Here is a 21,116-nt window from a genome sequence, read left to right on the forward strand (position 1 = left end):
TTGAGAAGAATGTGTATTCTGCTGCTGTTGGATGGGATGTTCTATATATGTTAGGTCTATTGGGTTTAAAATATGGTTCAAGTTTAATGTATTCATACTGATTTTCTAACAGGATGATTTATCCATTGTCAAGATGGGGTATTGAAATCCCCTACTATTATTATATCGTTGTCTATTTCTCTCTTCAGATCTGTCAGTATTTGCTTAATGTATTTAGGTGCTCCAATGTTGGGTGCATACATATTTATGGTTGTTATATTCTCTTGATGAGTTGACCCCTCTATCATTATACAGTGACCTTCTTTGTCTCTTGTAACAGTTGAATTAAAGTTTATTTCTTGTGTATATAGCTTTCCCTTTTCTTTTTTGGTTTCCACATTGCATGGACTATCTTTTTCCATCCCTTTGAGCCTATGTGTGTCTTTAAATCTTTAGTGTGTCTCTTGTAGGCAGCATATAGTTGTATCTTTTTTTTTTTCAAGTCCATTTAACCACTCTATGTCTTTTGATTGGACAATTTAATCCATTAACATTTAGAATAACTATGAATAGGAAAGGACTTACTAATGCCATCTTATTAATTGTGTTTTGGCTCTCTTGTAGTTCCCTTGTTCCTTTCTTCTTCTCTTGGTGTCTTCCTTTGTGTATTGATGCCTTCCTATAGTGGTATGCTTTGATATGCTTCTCTTTATGTTTGTGTATCTATTATAAGTTTTGGCTTTGTGGTTACTGTGAGGCTTCCATAAAAGATTTCATAGATATAATAGACTGTTTTATGCTGATAACAATTTAACTTCAACTGCATACAAAAACTCTACCCTTTTATTCTTCCTTTTTTATAAAAGTTTTTGATGTCACAATGTATCTCTTTTTATATTGTGTATATATTAACAAATTATTGTAGCTATAGTTATTTTAATGCTTTTGTCCTTTAGTCTTTTTGCTAGAGATCACTGGCTAGCACAAATTAGAGTTATATTACAGTATAACTGTAATAAAGTTCTGAATTTTACTACGTACTTTAATTGTATGTTGTATATTTTCATGTTACTAAATAGCGTCCTTTCATTTCAGCTTGGAGTCTTTATTTAGCATTTCTTGTAAGGCATACCTAGTAGTGATGAACTCACTCAGACTTTGTTTGGGAAAGTCTTTGTTTTTTCTTCACTTTTGAAGGATGTCTTTGCTAGTTAAAGTATTTTTGATAGTTTTGGTTGGCATTTTTTTCAGTATCTTGAATGTAACACCCCACTTCCTCTTGGTCTGTAAGGTTTCTGCTGAGAAATTCACTCATAGCCTTGTAGGAGTTACCTTGTAGGTGACAAGCTTCTCTTGCTGCTTTTAAAATTCTCTCTTTGGGGCACCTGGGTGGCTCAGTCAGTTAAGTGACTGACTCTTGGTTTGCTCAGGTCATGATCTCATGGTTCATGGGTTCAAGCCCTGAGTCAGGCTCTGCACTGACAGCAGGGAGCCTGCTTAGGAATCTCCCTCTCTTGCTCTCTCTCTGCCCCTCCCCCATGTTCTCGCTCCCTCTCTCTCTCAAAATAAATAAATAAACTTAAAAAATTCTCTCTTTGACTTTGACTTTTTGACAGTTTTATTATAATGTGTCTTGGATTAGACCTTTTTGATTTGAATCTGTATGAGGACCCTAAGAACATTGTGAATTTGGATGGATGGCCAAATCCTTTCCCAGATTTGGGAAATTCTCAGACATTATTTCTTGGCATATGCCTTCTACCTACTTTTCCTCCTTAGAGTCCAGTATAGTTACGTACTGCTTCTCTTGATGGTATCTCATGGTTTACATGGGCTTTCCTCACTCCTTCATTTTTTTTTCCCTTGTTCTCCTTTATTTGGATAATTTCAGAGATCCTGTTTTCTCCTTCACAGATTCTTCTGCTTGATCTGTTCTGTTGTTCATACTGTTGTTGTTGGTTTTTTTGTTTGTTTGTTTTTTTAAATTTCATTCATTTTGTTCTCCAGCTTCATACTTTGTTTGGTCCCATATCATTTCTGTCTCTTTGTTTAACTTCTCATTTTGTTCATGTATGTTTTTCTTAATTTCATCGAATTATCTTTCTTTGTATTCTCATAGCTTATTGAGCTTGCTTAAAACAGCTACTTTGAATTCTTTAATGGGCCTATCACAGATCTCCATGTCTTTAGAGCTGGTTACCAGAAAATTACTGCATTTCTTTTGATAGTGTCACGTTTCCCTGATATTTCATATTCCTTGAAGTCTTGCATTGCTAGATCCTCCAATATTGACTGACTGACTTCCAGAGAGAAATACCTTCTGTCAGCCCTACTAGGGATTCTGAGGCTTTCTCGAACCTTCTACGGATACCCCTGTACACTTATTGGTCTCTCTTGTGATGCAGTTGTTGGTCTTGTATGTCTTCTCTCAATCCTGCGAAGCACCGGACTGAGTACTGACTGCTTCCCTTGTGCTTTTTCAAGGGAAGTGCTAAATACTCAGGTTTGTGATCTCTCCTTGATCCACAGATTTGGAACGGCTTTCTGTGCATACTCCCCAGCTGTCTGGAATGGCTTGTTCTTGTCACTTTTAGGAGTGTGCACAGGGAGCGTGCAGAATGGAGGTTTGTGGGTGAGGACTGTGGAGCACTGTGGGTTCCCATGGGCCAGTTGGAGGGATCAGATCAATGGGTGGGGCGACCCCAGCACCTGTGGTTTGGCCTTCCAGTGAAGTCCATGGTATGGTTAGTAGCAATTGTCCCTTTATTATGTGTATTTTAAGCCTTGACTGTTGTTCTCCCAGGAGCTTCCTACCCCCCAGTTATAAAGGTCACCACTTGGTACTCTCAGTGAGATGGGAGAAAAATAGGCCTCTTTGGCAGCATCCCATAATACCTGGAGAAACTAGGTGCTCGTTCACACAGTTTCACTTGATACCGTGGGAAAAATCATGGCCTAACAAGAGTGTTGGGTACTCTTTGCGCTAACTTGTGCCCCACTGTGGGAGAAATAATGTGGGTAAAGTCAAACAAATTGTTCCTCTTACCCTTTTGACGTGTCTAGTTGTGGCTTTGTCTTGCTCCAATGGTGTGCTGGAACTTCTCCACTGGACTCTTACACTTCCACAAAGGTTGTCTTTTCTGTGGATAATTGTCTAAGTCAGCGTTCTTCAGGGTTTCCTGGATCTTGGGCTAAAGGGACTGGAGCCCATTCATGGGCCACATTTTGGTTTATAGTGAACCCAGGTCTGTACACGTATTACTTGCTACACAGGTGGGCGAGACTCCTACAGGGAGTCTTGGTGTATGATGAGATCCTATAGCTCTCACAAAGGCACTTTTATTTGTGGATGGATGCCAAATTGTTTTTGTTCAGGGGGTGTATACAATTGAGTGATGTCTTGCTCAGCTATGTTCTTGACATCATTCTCCCCCAGAGAGCATTTTTTTTAATCTTAAAGTTTATTTATTTTTGAGAGTGAGAGTATGAGCAAGTGAGGGACAGAGAGAGAGGGACAGAGGATCCCAAGCAGGCTATAGGCTGGCACAGAGCCTGTTGCGGGGCTCAGACTCACAAACGGTGAGATCATGACCAGAGCCGAAATCGAGAGTTGGCGTGTTACCAACTGAGCCACTGAGGTGCCTCAAGAGAACGTATTTTTTAATGGCCTGATTCAAAAATATATATTCATATTTAGACATGGTCTATCTTGCCAAATGTTCTGTGTGCATTTGAGACAAATGTGTATTTTTCCATTGTTTGGTTAAGTGTTATGTAAATGTCAATTAGGTTAAGTTGGTTTATAGTGTTGTTCAAGTCTTCTATATTCTTACTGAGTGTTCTGTCTGCTTGTTCTACTGACTGTTGAGGGAAGGATATTTAAATCTTTGACTATAATTGTGAAATCACCTATTTCTGTTTGCTGTTCTATCCGATTTTACTGCATGTATTTTGTAGATCCGTTGTTAGTTGCATAGATATTTAAGATTACTATGTTCTCTTGATGAATTGACTCCTTTGTCATTATGAAATAACTCTCTTTACCTCTTCTAACATTCTTTGCTCTGAAACTCATTTTGTCTGGCATCAATATAGCTACTTCAAATTTCTTTTGATTAGAATAACTGTGGTAAATATTTTTTCTATTCTTTTACTTTCTTAAATCTTTTATTGTCACAAAATATGTGTAGCAAACATTTTAAGTGTACAACCTAACATTTTTAAGTTTACAGTTTTGTGGCATTAAGTACAATCATATTGTTGTAGCCATCCTTTTACTTTATATTTACTTTTATTTTATATTTACTTTATATTTGAAGTCAGTTTGTTATAGGCAGCATATAGTTGGACATTAACTTTTTTATTTTGAAAATTTACACCCAAGTTAGTCGGTGTGTATTGCAATAATGATTTCAGGAGTAGAATCCAGTGATTCGTCTCCTACATATAACACCCAGTGCTCAACCCAACAAGTATTCTCAGTGCCCCTCACCCATTTAGCTCATCCCCCTACCCATAACCCTCCAGCACCCTCAGTTCTCTGTATTTAAGAGTCTCTTATGTTTTGTCCCCCTCCTGGTTTTTATATTATTTTTGCTTCCCTTCCCTTATGTTCATCTGTTTTGTCTCTTCAATTCCACACATGAGTGAAGTCATGTTATTTGTCTTTCTCTGACTAATTTTGCTTAGCATAATACATTCTAGTTCCATCCACGTTGTTGCAAATGGCAAGATTTCATTCTTTTTGATTGCTGAGTAATACTCCATTGTATATATGTACCACATCTTCTTTATCCATTCATCCATCAATGGACATTTGGGCTCTTTCCATACTTTGGCTATTGTTGATAGTGCTGCTATACACATGGGGGTGCATGTGTCCCTTCGAAATAGCACAACTGTATCCCGTGGATAAATGCTTAGTAGTGCAATTGCTGGGTCATGGGGTCGTTGTATTTTAATTTTTTGAGGAACCTTCATACTGTTTTCCAGAGTGGCTGCACCAGTTTGCATTCCTACCAGCAGTGCAAAAGGGTTCCTCTTTCTCTGCATCCTCACCAACATCTGTCGTTGCCTGAGTTGTTAATTTTAGCCATTCTGACAGGTGCGAGGTGGTGTCTTATTGTGGTTTGGATTTCTCTTTCCCTGATGATGAGTGATGTGGTGCATTTTTTCACGTGTCTGTTAGCCATCTGGATGTCTTTGGAAAAGTGTCTATTCATGTCTTTTGTCCATTTCGTCACTGGATTATTTGTTATTTTGAGTATTGAGTTTGATAAGTTGGATATTGATATTTTTAAAACATAATCTGACAGTCTCTTCCTGTTAATTGAGTTGTTTAGACTGTTTACATGTAATGTGATTATTTATATGGTTGGATTTAATTTTACCATTTTGCAATTTACCCTTTGTTTTTTTTTTCTTGGTTTTTCCCTTTTGGATTGATTTTTCATGATTCCATTTTATCTCCCTTTTTGGCTTATTACCTGTAACTCTTTGTTGTTATTTTATGGTTGTTTTAGCATTTCTAGCATATATCTGTATCTTAATAGAATATATTTTTAAGTAGTACTATTGCACTTCAAATGTAGTTTAAGTATCTTATAACAAAATACTTCCATTTTTCTTTGACCATTGTGGTATTGTTAGATGTTTCATTTCTACATATATTATAAACCCCACAATATACTATTGTTTTTGCTTTAAATAGCTATCTTTCATAAAGATTTAAATGGTGAGGATAAAGTCATTTTATTTCCAATGTAGTTTCTATTTCTGATGTTCTTCATTGCGTCAACTCAGCTTTCTATCTAGTATCATTTTTTTTTTTCTGCCTTTTTAATCATTTCTTACAATGAAGCTTTGCTGGTATTCCATTATTTTTATTTTTCTGTATCTGCAAAAGTGTTTATTTCATCTTTGTTTTTGAAAGACATTTTGGCTTGGTATAGAAAGCTAGTTGACAAATACTTTTGTCAGTTATTTGAAAATGTTGTTTTCACTGTCTTCTGGCTAACATTGTTTCAGTAGGATATTTCATTTTATGATGTGTTTTTGTGTATATACTATTTCTTTGACTGCTTTTAAGCTTTTCTCTTTTCACTGAATTTAAGTAATCTGATTATATTATGCTATAGTGTTATTTCTGTATGTTTTTTGTGCCTAGGGTTCTGTGAATACCTCTCTTAAATCTGTGGATTTATAGTTTTCATCAAATTGGGAAAATTTTTGGACAAGTCTTTTTCCTTTTCCCGTTCTCTTGCTTATTCTTTAGTGACTCTAGTTGTATGTATTATACTGCTCAAAGTCATCTCATAGTTCGCCGTGATTTTTTTTTTTTTTCCAGTGTTTCCTTCTGGATAATATCCACTGATATGTTTTCATGTTCACTCTTCTGTTCTCTGTGATATCTAATCTGCTTTGAATCCTATCCTTTATATATTTCATCTTGAACATTGAGGTTTTCCTGTCTAGAAGTATGATTCAGTTTTCTTGATTTCTTCTGTTTCTCTCCTTATCCTGTTCAGTCTTTCCCCAACGTTTTGAACTTATGAACTACAGTTATATTGCTTTTTAAATGTACTTTTCATTTTGTCATTGTACCATTTTTTTTTTAATTTTTTTTTTTTTTTTTACGTTTATTTTTGAGACAGAGACAGAGCATGAACAGGGGAGGGGCAGACAGAGAGGGAGACACAGAATCGGAAGCAGGCTCCAGGCTCTGAACCATCAGCCCAGAGCCTGACGCGGGGCTCGAACTCACGGTCTGTGAGATCATGACCTGAGCTGAAGTCAGACGCTTAACCGACCGAGCCACCCAGGCGCCCCCGTCATTGTACCATTTTGGAGCCAGTTTCAATTGATTGATTTTTCTCTCCATTATAAGTCCCATTACTTTGTCTTGCTTCCCATGGTTGTAATTTTTGATTAGACACAGTTTGATCCTTTTAGTCTGATCTAAGATTTTTAAAGAAAGAACAGCCTGGGACCAATTTTGTGTTATCATTGAAACAAAGTCCTCCTGAGAATTTTTCCCGATGTTTTGTGGATTATGTGATTTTTTACTTTGGCTGGATTTTTGGTCTGCAGTGACATTGGCTCCCATTATTGGCAACAACAAGACATCCTCAGAAAATTTCTTAAAAGAATTTCTTGGCGCACTGTAGAGCTACCGAAGCAGCTAAGACTTGAGTGTCTAAAAGTTGTGGCAAAAGCATTTGTTTTATATTAAAAGAAAAAAAAAAAAGGATGGCTTTTAATTAAAATTATTTAAGATTTGGTGTTTATATGTTCTTTTTAAGTTACAAATTGGACAATTCTTAAAAGATAAAATTTTTGTTGCCTCTGAATTGATATGGTGGAGTATAGCAGAAATGACCTTGTACTTGAAAATGAGAATGTGAGTTGTGATTTTCTCATGATCAGCCGTGTAATCTCTTGCCAGTCACTGTATATCCCTGGGTGGGTTTTTGTTTCTTCATCTGTTCTAAAATTTTGCAATAATTTTTATTTCTGTCACCAGTATAGCTAACTGAGGCCTTGTATATATATATATATGTGTGTGTGTGTGTGTGTGTGTGTGTGTATACACATAAACTTTTATGAAGAGTTTTTATATGTTTCTGCTGTAGTTCACCCAAGCCAATTAATATCTGAATTTCTCATGTAGCATTAATCTGTGTCATAAAGTATAATTTGATGGGTTACACATAGGTTCTTTTATAGATAACTCATAACTGGTACATAAAACGTATTTCCCAGAGATGAGCAAATAACAAGTAGTTGTCGAAGTTTATTGAAGGTTTTTTTTTTATGTGCTAGGCACTGTTCTTCGATCTCTGGATATGTGTCTTCATTTACACCTCACATGGAGCTAAGAGACTAGTTCCAAACCATTTACCTAGTTGGGTAGAACCGGTATTAGAACTAACTTGTGGCTTCTTAGCTCATGCTTTGTTATGCAAACGCCTCCCCCCATTTGAATGCCATTTCCCAAATATCTGCATAGGTTGTTGCTTGTAAAACACACTAATACAAGCAACTGATTTTATTTCCTCTTCACAACACTCGGTGAAACAGCGTTTTACAGATGCGTAAACTAAAATCCGGAGAGGCCGATCCGGGTGTACCCCGTGTTGGAAGTGATGAGTCTGGATTCAGATTCTCTTTTCTCCCAAATTCGGTTTATTTTCACCATGCCATTATTTTCAGCGAGGATAGGAAAGCGAATACTAAGTTTCTTCAAGTGGTTGAACTACGGTTTTTTCCCTTGCAAGTATGGCATATGTGGATATGAAATATTTATTTATGCTGCTTTCGGTTTAGCTCTTTCTTACTCGTCTTTGTGGTATTAGTTTTGATGCGTCTTCCTCAGGGAGGTTTTACTTACTCACACCCTGCGTAAGGACGAGGTCAATTTTCCCACTTTTATTTGAAACCCGCAGAAGATCGGATGATTATTTTTACACTGAACATTCATAAGCCTTTTATTTGTGACTGCATTTCGAAAAGAATCAGAGAGCAAAATTAAATTTTTATTGAACCTGATAAAATATGATTCACAGGTTGAAAATTACGTGGAAAATGAAAAATGGATAAAGAGTTAAGAGTCGTTAGCAGCATAATCTGACAAGACTGCAGAAAATACGCTTTATTTGTAGGTGAGACACCCCCTCATATCTGGTTCATCTTTTTATGTAACTATTGTAAGATTCTCAAACCATAGCTCTCTAGAACAAGATTTGCCAGCTCAGATACAGCTTCCCTTTTCACAGCGAGTCAGAGGCTTCGGGTTGAAGTTCGACCTCCAACTTAAAAATTTTTTTTTATAATGTTTTTTTATTTATTTTTGAGACAGAGAGAGAGACAGAGCATGAGCAGGGGAGGGGCAGAAAGAGAGGGAGACACAGAATCAGGAGCAGGCTCCAGGCTCTGAGCCGTCAGCACAGAGCCCGACGTGGGGCTCGAACTCACGAACTGTGAGATCATGCCCTGAGCCAAAGTCGGACGCTCAACCGCCTGAGGCACCCAGGCGCCCCTTGAGCTCCAACTTTAAATCTTGGTGGTTTTGAGTTGCAGTGTGTTTTACCTAAGGCCTTGTGTTCGCGTTGTCTTTACTCGCTGGAACGGTGGAAATGGGTGTAGCCCCTTACAGAAAGGTCTTCATACGCTCCTCCTACCGGGTGGGAGCGCTTGGGTTTTGCACTCTCTGGCCTTCCGTGTGGCATTTGTGAGCCGCCTGATGCATTTGACACCAGCGTGACAGCAAAGAAGCTTGTGAGCCGAGCGGTGTGCGGTCGGGCCCAGCTGTGTGGATTTATCTGTACATCAGGCCGGGGAGCGGCAGTTAGCCAGATCTGACAGTCAGCCAGGAGCACCCTGTTCGTCCACTCCAGAGTGCATTTTAATGTGTGTGCTCACCAACTGGTTGGCATTTGACACAGAGAAATTGTCAGAGCCGGGTGGTTTGCTTTTGCCTCTTTACTCTTTGGTGTGCGGGGCTGTGAGAGTTTCCTCCCCGTATGCTTCATGTGCATCACAAAAATATGCACTTTCTAAAAGAGAGTAAAAAAATTCAGGGCATCATGCCTTTTCACACTGAATTTTACGTTAAGAATCAGTAGGCAGTATGTTTGAGGTAAGAAGAGGTGATATGTTGAATAGGCCACCTATTTACTTAGTTCAAAAATCAAAAACAATGCAAATGGACTATTTGAAACAGTCTTGCTTCACCCATGTCCTCTCGTGTTCATTTCCCACCTCTGCCCCGACAGGTAACCACTTGAATAGTTTGTCACGTATCCTTTATGTTTCTGTATGACACACAAGCACATGTCCGGCCCGTTGCCTTTTACTTCCCGAGATATTCTGGAGAGCTTTTTATTTCACTAACAGGCGAACTTCCTCATCCTTGCTTACTGTTGCATTTTATCTCATTGTGTCGATGTACCATAGTTTAGTTAACCATTCTCTGTGGGTGGATCCTTGCTTTAGAGCTAATCTTTTCGTTTAGTCGAGCTAGAACATACATATCAAAACACTTATCCTTTTAAAGTATACAATCAAGTGGTTTTTAGTACGTTTCTAAGCTTTTGTTCTACAGATAGTGATCCAGTGGGTAAACTTGGACATACATTCTTCTGAACCCCACACAAGTACAGTAAAACCTTGGTTTGCGAGCATAATTCGTTCCAGAGACATGCTTGTAGTCCAAAGCACTTGTATATCAAAGTGAATTGCAAGAACCATTGGCTCAGTTGTGATCATGTGATGCTCGGTATCACGTACTACTCATACTGTAAGGCATTGCTCATTTATCAAGTTAAAGTTTATTAGAAATGTTTGATTGTCTTGTGGAACTCTCACAGAACAAGTTACTCGCAGTCCAAGGTTTTACTGTATATCCATAGAAAAGTCCTTAGAAGTAGGATTTCTGAGTCAATGGGCAGATGCATTTGAATTTTGATAGGAATTGTCAATTGCCATCCATTGATTGATATTGTACTCATTTGCACTCTTGAATATGAGAGGACTTTTTTTCTCCATAGTCATGCCCAGAGTCACTTTGCCTTTTTATAAAGCAGTGTTAACTTTAAAAGATTTTTTTCATGTTTTATTTATTTTTGAGAGAGAGACAGAGCATGAGCAAGGGAGGAGGGGCAGAGAGAGAGGGAGACACAGAATCCGAAGCAGGCCCCAGGTCTGAGCTGTCAGCACAGAGCCTGACACGGGACTTGAACCCGTGAACCGTGAGATCATGACCTGAGCTGCAGTCTGCCACTTAACCAACTGAGCCACCCAGGCGCCCCGCTAAAGCAATCTTAATTTTTAAGGAATGTGTGATGTTCATGAATTACCAGTTGAATCTAATATTAATTCCTGATTGATTTCACCAAGGCAGATAGGACCAGAATTTTTTTTAAGTTGATAAATGTTATTTTTAATTGATCTCATTAGTTAATTGGTAAAATGGTAGGCTGTGAATGTACAGAGCAGATTTCATATGTGGGGTCTTAAGTTCAGTGATTGCTGGGACCTTCATTCTCTCCTGTCATATAGATATGATGATGCTCACAGTATCAAAATTGAAATTTCCAGTGGATGGAGACCATTTATATTCAGCTTGCTCTGTAGTAGGCACATTCCTATAGAATTTTACCCTTTTGATACAGCCCTTCCAAATTCTGATGTTTTATACCTGTCTGATACACTGGACTTCCACTGAGCTGGGAAATTGTTATTTTTATAACAGAGCTAAAGTATTAATTATAAACAGAATTTCAGCTTCCATCAATCCTTGTTGACCTACAGGACAGGTCTATTGCTTTTTAATCTCATTAAGGTAGAATATTTAATTCCTTAGAGGTATTGTGCCTCTGTCCTCCTTCTTATACACAAATTAGCTTCATAGACTCGCCTGCAGAGATCTTAAGGTGGTATTTCCAAGATGGAGTCATTTCAAGGTTTGAGATATCATATGCCTTTGAATTATTCAAGGATTTTAACAATGGGTTAATTTTTTTTTCTTTTTTTTGGCATTTAAGTATTCTATCTATAAAAAGGACTGGTAAAAGATTCATAGGAAAATGCAGGCTTTCCTGAGGTTGAAGTGAAAATTGAGGTATGGATTTTGATTAGATCTGTGGTGAAGTCATAAATGTGTAAGTATATGCCTGGAAATATCATTAGTTCTTTCCGTGTCCCAAATAATGGCTAATGTTGAAAATAGATGAACCACTTAACCAATGATTAATCTAATGGTTTGTGTTAGTAGATGGGTTCTTCATAAAGGAAAACTGTTCCTTGTTTAACTGATAAACCTGTCTTATCATTATGGATGAGAATAAAACCTACAGTCCAAGCAGAAAGCTTTCACTAAATAAATAAGACTAGGATTTTATATGAGTAAGATTTAGTGTTTTGTTTCTCTTAGATCAACTGGTTGCTATATTTCGATTCCTTTTTTCTTTATTTACCTTGGATAATTTGCAAAAGATCCAAAAAGAATTTAAGTTCTGCCCTACGGGTGTTTTCTCTGGACTACTCTGTGATGGGTTTGTGAGAGAAGGCTGCTTTCCTGGGAGAGGGGAGGGTGATAGTCAGGGCCCCCAGGTCTGGTTGAGCAGGTTGGTCACTGCATAAAGATAGTGTCCACTGGAGCAGGTAGGGGCTAAATTCCAGTTAGTGTTCACCAAGCCATGCCCTGTGGAATAGGGCTGCAATGAGTCAGAGCAAGGCGTGCCCTTTTCTAATTCTTTTTTTAATTTATTTTAATTTGAGAGAGAGGGAGAGGGAGAGGGAGAGGGAGACGGAGACGGAGAGGGAGACGGAGAGGGAGAGGGAGAGGGAGAGGGAGAGGGAGAGGGAGAGAGAATCTTAAGCAGGCTCCACACTCAGTGCAGAGCCCAACGTGGGGCTTGATCCCACGACCCTGGGATCATTACGTGAGCCAAAATCAAGAGTCGGATGCTCAATCGACTGAGCCACCCAGGCAACCCCCCCCCACCCCATTTTCTAATTCTTATAAAGGTGCCGATAACAACCAGAATATGCATTTTATTGCAGTTTTATTTGAAAATCTGTTGTTTTTCTTTTCTGTTTTTTTTCCCTTTGAGAAATTTTCTGTAGTATGTAGATAATTTCTATGTGTATGTCTATGTGTATACACACACATATAATGCCATTTAAGCATACACACATACACGACACATACCCTCCATATATATTTGAATATAACATTCAAAAAAATCCTTCAGAAGGAAGCTGTCACCTTATATGTCTTTGATTCTTTATAAAGCACTTTATAATATGGGGTCTTCTCTTAGTTACTTTGTTTGAACAGCATAGTACCATTTGGGAAGACATAAAAATGGCCTCAGACAGGGCTAGCTGTGGATGCTTTACAAATGTTCGCCATAAAATTGGGAAAGAAAAGTGAGGATGCTTTTATTAGTAATTAGTCTAGAGGTGAAAGATTACTTTCAAAAAGTAATACATAAGTAGATATGATATCAGATTAATGTTTATAGGATGAGTACATCTTCCAAATATCCTGACACTATGTAAATGGATACTATAGTTTGGTTTGGTATTTCCAGTGTTTAGTGTCATAGAAGGATTTTCAGAAAATTCTGTGTCATTATACAGACAGGAAGATTTGCTTTAGAAAACTGTATTGGATGTCTCAAAAGGTGATTCCGGTGATGACAAAGACCTTGAGTTGAAGAAATATGTCAAGATTGGTGAATTAAATTGTTTCATGGAATATTAAGAGTGAATAAAATCATGATTGCTAAATTAATGCTTTATCCAATGTGTCATTTAAGTGTACGTAATTAAATTAGTACATTAAATAATAGGCATTCAGCTCATTTCTGTCTGTAAAAGTTTACACATTCAGGTTGGCTAAGTTTTCTGGGTATTGTTTTACTGGCAAAACAAGGGATTGTCTTATATTTTGGTCACTTTATATTCAATCACCTACAATCATTATTATTTTTGAACAGAAACTGAGGCTTCTTGAGGAGCTTGAAGATACCTGGCTTCCTTATCTGACCCCCAAGGATGATGAATTTTATCAGCAGGTAAGATTTTTTAATATTTGTGTCAATTTGTATTTATTCATTCTGGTCTAAGAAGCAGCTGTGGTCTGGAGAGGTTAAATGAGAAGCGAAATGGTCTGATCTGGTTATGCAGTGACTCCTTATCATCCCCAGAACGTACAGACTCCTTCACGATCTGCTCTCTGCCGTGAACTTAGGGCTTTAGCACAGTGGACTGTTTTTTCTTCCCCAACGTTCCATGCCTTTTGTACTTCCTTGCCTCTGCTCATTGTGTCTCTTCTGCATAGACTATCCTTTTTGCGCCTTTCTTGTTGCCAGACGGCTAAGTCTTCAAGACTTCACTTAGGGGCGCCTGGGTGGCTCAGTTGGCTAAGCGTCCGACTTCGGCTCAAGTCATGATCTCACGGTTCGTGGGTTCGAGCCCCCGCGTCAGAGCCTGGAACCTGCTTCAGATTCTGTGTCTCCCTCGCTCTCTGCCCCTCCCCTGCTTGTGTTTCTCTCTCTCTCTCTCTCTCTCTCTCTCTCTCCTACTCTCTCAAAAATAAATAAACATTAAAAAAAAAAAGACTTCGATTAAACATCCCCTTACCTACAAGTAGAGTTGACTTTGCTTTGTTGTTCTGAGCTTCTTGTACCCTGTGGGATACCTCTGTGGTGCCCATCGCATTGTGTTGCAGTTACGGGGTTCTGTGTTTCTCTCCCTGACTTCGTCAGTACTCTTTCAATTACAAGTGGCAAAACCCCAAACAAACTCATTGCAGCAAAAAAAGGGAATTTACTGGCCTTCTTAACGTAGAGGCCTTGGAGTGCCCGGCTGAATCCAGCCTCTCGAAAGATGGTATCTGATCACTGCTTTTCTCTGTGCTGTGATTTGATTCTGCACCCCTTGTGACTTCATGCTGGATGGGCTCTGACCTGCTAGCAGAGGAGGACTCTCACAGCCCGAGGGGCATGTGGTTTGAAGCACATGGGATCTTAGAAGAAGGCAGTAATTTCTTTTCTTTTTTTTTTTGGGGGGGGGGGGTCCATCCAGTTCTCCTGGGAGTGATCTCGTTGGCCTGGTTAGAATCCTGTGCCTATTCCTGAACCAGTCACTGTGTTCAGGTGGGCGAGACGCTCCTGTTTGCACAGCCCAGTTCATGCACCCACTCGTGGAGTTGGGCTCAGAGAGGACCATTTCCACTCAAAGTGCATGGGCTGTGAGTCAGAGATGGATGGTTTCCTTAGGGGACGATCGGAGTCCCCGTCCCAAAGAAGGAGGGGAAGGCGTTCTGGGCAGGCACTGATAGTGCACGGTCACCTCTGCTTTCCTCCTAGGATGTAAGCTCTTGGGGGTAAGAATTTGACCCCCTCATCTTTGTTTCTCCAGCATCTAGCGTGCACTTGGGTGTGGCTGATTCTCAGTAGCTGCAGAAGGAAGACAGGAAAGAAGATGTTTACCCATCTAGAATCCAGGTCCCTTGGCTTCCAGCTCACTGTCCATTCCAGGACGTTTATCTGTCATCTCCCTTCTCATTAGATCTTCGCTGTCTTTCACCGGATGAGTCCTTTTATGGACTAGTTTTTCCTCCGTGCGCCTCTTTCTTAATCCTTAGAGCTCTAGCACATTTTCTAACCAAGACATCAATCTGCGCAGGCCAACCCCCTGCTTCAAACCGCGCGGTGGCCGCTCGTTGCCTGGGTCTTGCATTTGTAGCCTTATCTCTTAGTCTCTTTCATCTTGTTACGTACGCTGGACTTTTGTCGCAAGCACCTCAGACCAGCTGCGCGGTCGCATGTTTTGGGCCTTCTTGCTCCATCCCCGGCTGACGTCCCTTCGTTGGTGAACTTCTGTTACCTGTGAGTAACGTGTCCTCTCTTGTAGGGTGCTTCCCTGATACCTCTACAGCGCGGAGAATTGTCTCTGCTCCCTGTCGTGTGCACCTGTCGGACTTTGCGTGCACCTTTATCACCTCCGTGTATCTCACTGATTTTATTTATATGCTCGTCTCCCTCATCCTTCGTGCTTTGTACAGGGCCTGGCACCTAAGTAGGTATTTAGATAATTTGCTTGGCTGGATGAATGAATTAATGCACCCATTAGTTAATTCCAAAAGCCAGTCATATCATAACGTTTAGTGTGATTTTAATTTTGTTTTTGTCCATGCACGCTCCTCTCTGGGGAGGCGGGATCTGGAAAGGTCTGCAGGATTTATGCAGAAATGTTCTAGGCCGGCGTGGTAGGGTTTTCGATCCTTTGAGCGTTTCTGGTTTTCCAAACTATCTTGAATGAGCACGTATTCTTTGGTAATCAGAAAAAAAAAAAAAAAAAAAGTTTTTCCAAAGCACTTTCCTTAAAACAAGTAAACCCACAAAATGCAATCAGTTCTTAAATCCCTATTGCTATTTTCGGAGACATGATTACGCACGTTGCCGTAAAGCAGCTGCTGAGCCTTTCGGCTTTGGCATGGTGCGAGCGGTGCTGGTACACGACGAATTAAACACAAAGGTTATCAGCCGCGGTGCTCGCAGCCAGCCCAACACTGGGGGATAAAAGGAAACTCAGAGGCAAACAGAACAACTACCAAGGTGGCCCTTTTATCTTTCCAAGACCCACAACAAACCCGATAACAGGATCTAATCACTTTAAGTGCGCCTTATAATAAGGGCTAGTGCTTCAGCAGACCCTTTTTTCCCTTCGAAGACGAAGTGTAAGGACATGAATAAATAGAAAGTTCTGACCCGACTCCGGGTCTTTTAAACAGGCCCTGGCCACAAGAATGCCAGTCCAGCTGCCAGTCCCAAAAGCAAGGCTTGCTGTAGCTTCTCTGTTGGGTCCGCTCGTTGACCCCACGTTCTTGCATTCGGCCCTCACAACCGCCCCGTTCACTTATGCCACAGAAGTGTGTGCAGCAGTTACTCTTCTTCAGGCTTGCAGTGTTGGGGGGGGGTAGGTATTATCTTTCTCTTCTAGAAATTTCTCTTTAGGGGCGCCTGGGTGGCTGAGTTCAGCCCAGGTCATGAACTTGCAGTTTGTGAGTTCGAGCCCCGCGTCGGGCTCTGGGCTGACAGCTCAGAGCCTGGAGCCTGCTTGGGATTCTGTGTCTCCCTCTCTCTCTGCCCCTCCCCTGCTCACGCCCTGTCTCGCTTGCTCTCTCTCTCTCTCTCTCTCAAAAATAAGTAAAGATGAAAAAAATTAAAAACCAAATTTCTCTTTAGATCCAGACCAAGCTCCGTATCTGAGCAGCAGAGGTGGAGTTCAAGACCACATTTATCTGCCTCCGAAGGCCCACGCTCTTCCTGCCATGCGGTGCGCCTCCCGGTATCCCATACCTTGCTCAAATTTGAAACACCTTCAGAGACGGTTTTTGGTGTCTTCTGATTGGACCAGAGAGAAGAGAAATAAAACAACAACACACTCAAAGGAGAAGCGGAGGGAACTTCTGTAGGTTCACTACAGAGGATAAGGAGAGGAGGGGCTACGTAGTCTGAAAATAAACCCTGGCTTCTTACCCCTGGTGGCGGGGGGGGGGGGGGGGCGCCTGGGGGGCTTAGTCGATCAAGCGTCCAACTTCGTCCCAGGTCACTATCTCACGGTTTGTGAGTTCGAGCCCCTCTGACAGCGCAGAGCCTGCTTGGGATTCTGTCTCTCTCCTTCTCTATGTGCCCCTCCCCTGCTTGTGCTCTCTCTGTCAAAACAAATAAAATAAACTTAAAAAAAAAATGTTTAAATGTTACTCCTCTTATCCAGAGAAAATGCCTCTCCCGTCAGTATGCCCCCTTGCTTTCATTTCCTGTGTCCCTTTCCGTGTGCCAGGCTTTTCTGGTACTGTTTGCTGTTCTCTTTACGTGTATTTGCTTCTTTAACTCTTAACCCTCTGAGGCAGGTTTTTGTTTTTTTTTTTTTAAATCCCATTTTACAGATGAGAACACTGAGGCACAGAGGGTTTTAAAACTTTGTTCAAGGTTTATATGATAAGCAAGAAGTGTCAAGACCAGGATCTGAGCCCAGGCTGTCTGACTCCTGAGTCTGAATTTTAGTATCGTCCTACCGTAGCTCTCAATGCTTCTGGGGAATTGCTCTGCCTTCATCCCCACGATCGCAAATCTCCGTCTCCATCCCTGCTCTCCCTTGCGACTTCCAGTGCTCTGGTCCCAACTGCCTATGGGGTGGCTGTGCCTGAGCGTCTCACAGGAACATCTAACCCGACATGATCTGTATTAGTTCATTACCGACTTCACTAAACATGTGTATTTAGCTCCCTTACTCTATGCAGGAAATGTTTTAGGCATTAGAGATGAAGTTGTGAAAACTGACAGAAGACTCTTCCTTCTTTGAGCTTATTTCTTATGGGGTGGGATGGGAGTGGGGAGGGAAGAGAAATGAACAGGAAACTGAAAAATAAATGTCGGACGGGAACACTGGTATGGAGATAAAGTCCGTGAAGGGGCACTGTAGGTGGGGGATTGCAAATAAGGGGATTGCAGAAGGCCTTCTCGTAGTGACATTTGAACAAAGACCTTCTGGAGGTTTAGGAACAAGCCATTCCAACATTGCAGGAAGAATGTTCTGGACATAGGGAACAGCAGAGCCTCGGTATGTTTGAGGGGGAGCCCCTGACCCCAGCATATCTGGAGCGGAATGAGAGAGTTGAGAACAGAAGAGACGAGGTCAGAGAGCCATGGCCCCATGATACGGGAACTTGCTGTCTATGCTGGCCGTGCTGGCTGTGACTCCGAATGACTTGAGAGGCCATGAGAGGGTCTGGGGCACAAGTAGGACAAGCTACGACGTACATTTTGGTGAGGATCCATTTTAGGGGATCCCGCCGTTCATCCTCTTCCCTAGTGGCCGTCCCCTTTGGCCCGTTCATCAAGTCAGACACCTTGCCGTCCTCACTTCCTGCCCGTTGCTTCGAGCCCTCATTCAGGCGCTGGGCCCTGGCAGTTCTGCCTCTCTGTACTCCCTCAAGGTGTGTCTTCTTTTCCATTTCCACCGACATAGTCTTCATTCCGGCCCTCGTTTATCGTTTTCCACCAACACAGTTTGGGGGTTTTCCAACTTGGTGTTACCTGTCCCCTCTCCGGTGCCATCAATATTGCATTCCTATTAACGTGTCTGACCTGTCACTCCTTGCTTGATAAATTTCGCTCGGTCTCGCTTGCCTGTAAGGTCAAGTTCACCCTCCTCAGCGTAGCCTATAAGGCTAGCGACTACCTCTCTGGTCGAATCTTTGCCCATTGCCTAACATGGAATCCATCCAACCTTAGACTCCTGTCCTGCGGGGTTTCTTGCTACACCCTGGATCTGCTGTGTCCTTCCGTCCTTCCGTGGCCTGGTGCCTGTTATTCCCTGGGTGTGGAGTACCCTTATCCCCTTTTCTGTCTGGTCAGCACCTACTCACCCTTGAAGACCTTGCTTAACTACGACCTCTTCTGTGAAGATACCGGGAAATCCCACTTGTTTTACTTTCAGGGTGTATTAAAAATCTAGCCACTTCTTACCACTTCTGTCTTCTACACAGTCGCCAGGCTATCGCCCTCTCTTTTTCAGGTGGTTGCAGAGAGCTTTCTGTCTGTTTCAACACCGCGTCTGTGGCCCTGCTGTTTCTGAAGCTTGAGTTGGCTCCTTATGCTTTTCATGCTCAGAGCCCTTACATCGCTCCCCGCCTTGTTCGGAGTGAAAGCCTGGGACTTGACGTTTGCCCACAAAGCACCCTGAGTTCTGGCCCCGGAGCTTCTCTCTGCTCATTTCCTGCCTCTGCCGCCCCTCCTCCTGCCACTCTGGCATTCTCGCCCTTCGGAGAATCAACCCAAGCACACTGCTGCCCCCAAGGCTCGCACTTGGTGTTCCCTTAGTCTGGAACTCTCTTCCCCGCCCAGGCGCCTGCGGGGCTTGGGTCCTCATTTCTTGCATTCTTCTGCTCAGATGTCACCTTATCAGAGGCCCTCTCTGACCAGCCCCTGTATAATAGCATTTCTCTCCTACTTACCTTGGATTTCTTTTTTTCCATAGCACTGTCACAATCTAAATAAGTGAATACTAAATCCGTAAAATACTATGTATATTATGGGCCATAGATACCAGGTGTTTATATGCCATATGTATATATGGGAGCTCCTGGCTACCATATTGAAGTTTTCTTCTCTTCGTATTCCCAACACCTAGCGCTTTGCAAATAGTATGTGCTCAATAAATATGTGCTCAACAAATGAAAAATTTCCAGAGTCCCTTCCTGCTCGTTTATTCCTTGCTCCCATTGTAGTATATTCATATTTCCATGATGATGAGCCGTTCTTTAGCTAGCGGTTTTTATTTCTATCTGTACTGTTAAACTACGAGGTGCTATAAAACAGGAGCTACCTTGTTTTTATCTTCGTACTTATGGCACCTTGTATGGTGTCCGGTACATAGCAGGTATCCAGTCATTTTAAATTAATACCCAAAAGACGAACCATGCAATGAGTGAACAAACACCTCTGAGCCGCTTTGTAGCAAACCACACGTCATCACAAGACCGGTCGCGAAAGCTGTGGCAAAGCCTATGCAGTAACCTCAGAAGAGAGCCTCCTTTGGGAGACTGCTCGGCATCGTACAGCGGGAGGTTGGGCCAGATAAGTGTCCACCCCATTTGTCTCAGGATATGGTTGCCCAGTCATGAGCATGTTACAATGAAAATTATACAGAAAATATTATGACTGGTAATGTGTATATACATTTCTGTGGAGTGCAAAATACAAAGTGTTACCAGCAAACTCTACTAACAGCCAGATTAGAAATACAGTCACTTGGCATCACAGTATCCTAACACTTTTTATTTATTTATTTATTTTTTTTCCCTTTTTTTTTTCCAGTATATGAAATTTATTGTCAAATTGGTTTCCATACAACACCCAGTGCTCATCCCAAAAGATGCCCTCCTCAATACCCATCACCCACCCTCCCCTCCCTCCCACCCCCCATCAACCCTCAGTTTGTTCTCAGTTTTTTTTTAATTTTTTTTTTTTTAACGTTTTATTTATTTTTGAGACAGGGAGAGACAGAGCATGAATGGGGGAGGGTCAGAGAGAGGGAGACACAGAATCTGAAACAGGCTCCAGGCTCCGAGCTGTCAGCACAGAGCCCGACGCGAGGCTTGAACTCACGGACCGCGAGATCATGACCTGAGCCGAAGTCGGCCACCCAACCGACTGAGCCACCCAGGTGCCCCTGTTCTCAGTTTTTAACAGTCTCTTATGCTTTGGCTCTCTCCCACTCTAACCTCTTTTTTTTTTTTTTTCCTTCCCCTCCCCCATGGGTTTCTGTTAAGTTTCTCAGGATCCACATAAGAGTGAAACCATATGGTATCTGTCTTTCTCTGTATGGCTTATTTCACTTAGCATCACACTCTCCAGTTCCATCCACGTTGCTACAAAAGGCCATATTTCATTCTTTCTCATTGCCACGTAGTATTCCATTGTCCTAACACTTTTTAAATGAAGTACCTTTCCCGAGTCACTTGAAGACTATCGGTTTAATTTCACTCTACCGAAGGTTCAGTTCCATTGGCTTCGTTTACGTGAGCCTCCTGCAGCACTGGTATCTTCTTCACTTAA

The 21,116-nt window shown here is 41.4% G+C and overlaps 1 protein-coding gene across 1 annotated transcript in view; it reads left to right on the forward strand.

Moving 5' to 3' along the window:
- Positions 1-21,116, forward strand: part of FTO (FTO alpha-ketoglutarate dependent dioxygenase) — a 330,797-nt gene that overhangs the window by 97,300 nt on the left and 212,381 nt on the right. The window contains exon 2 of the mRNA XM_049621209.1: positions 13,485-13,562. Within this exon, the coding sequence (XP_049477166.1) occupies positions 13,485-13,562 (78 nt within the window). The remainder of the gene's footprint in view (positions 1-13,484; positions 13,563-21,116) is intronic.

This window comes from Panthera uncia, assembly GCF_023721935.1.
Source record: "Panthera uncia isolate 11264 chromosome E2 unlocalized genomic scaffold, Puncia_PCG_1.0 HiC_scaffold_19, whole genome shotgun sequence".
Taxonomy (NCBI): Eukaryota; Metazoa; Chordata; class Mammalia; order Carnivora; family Felidae; genus Panthera; species Panthera uncia.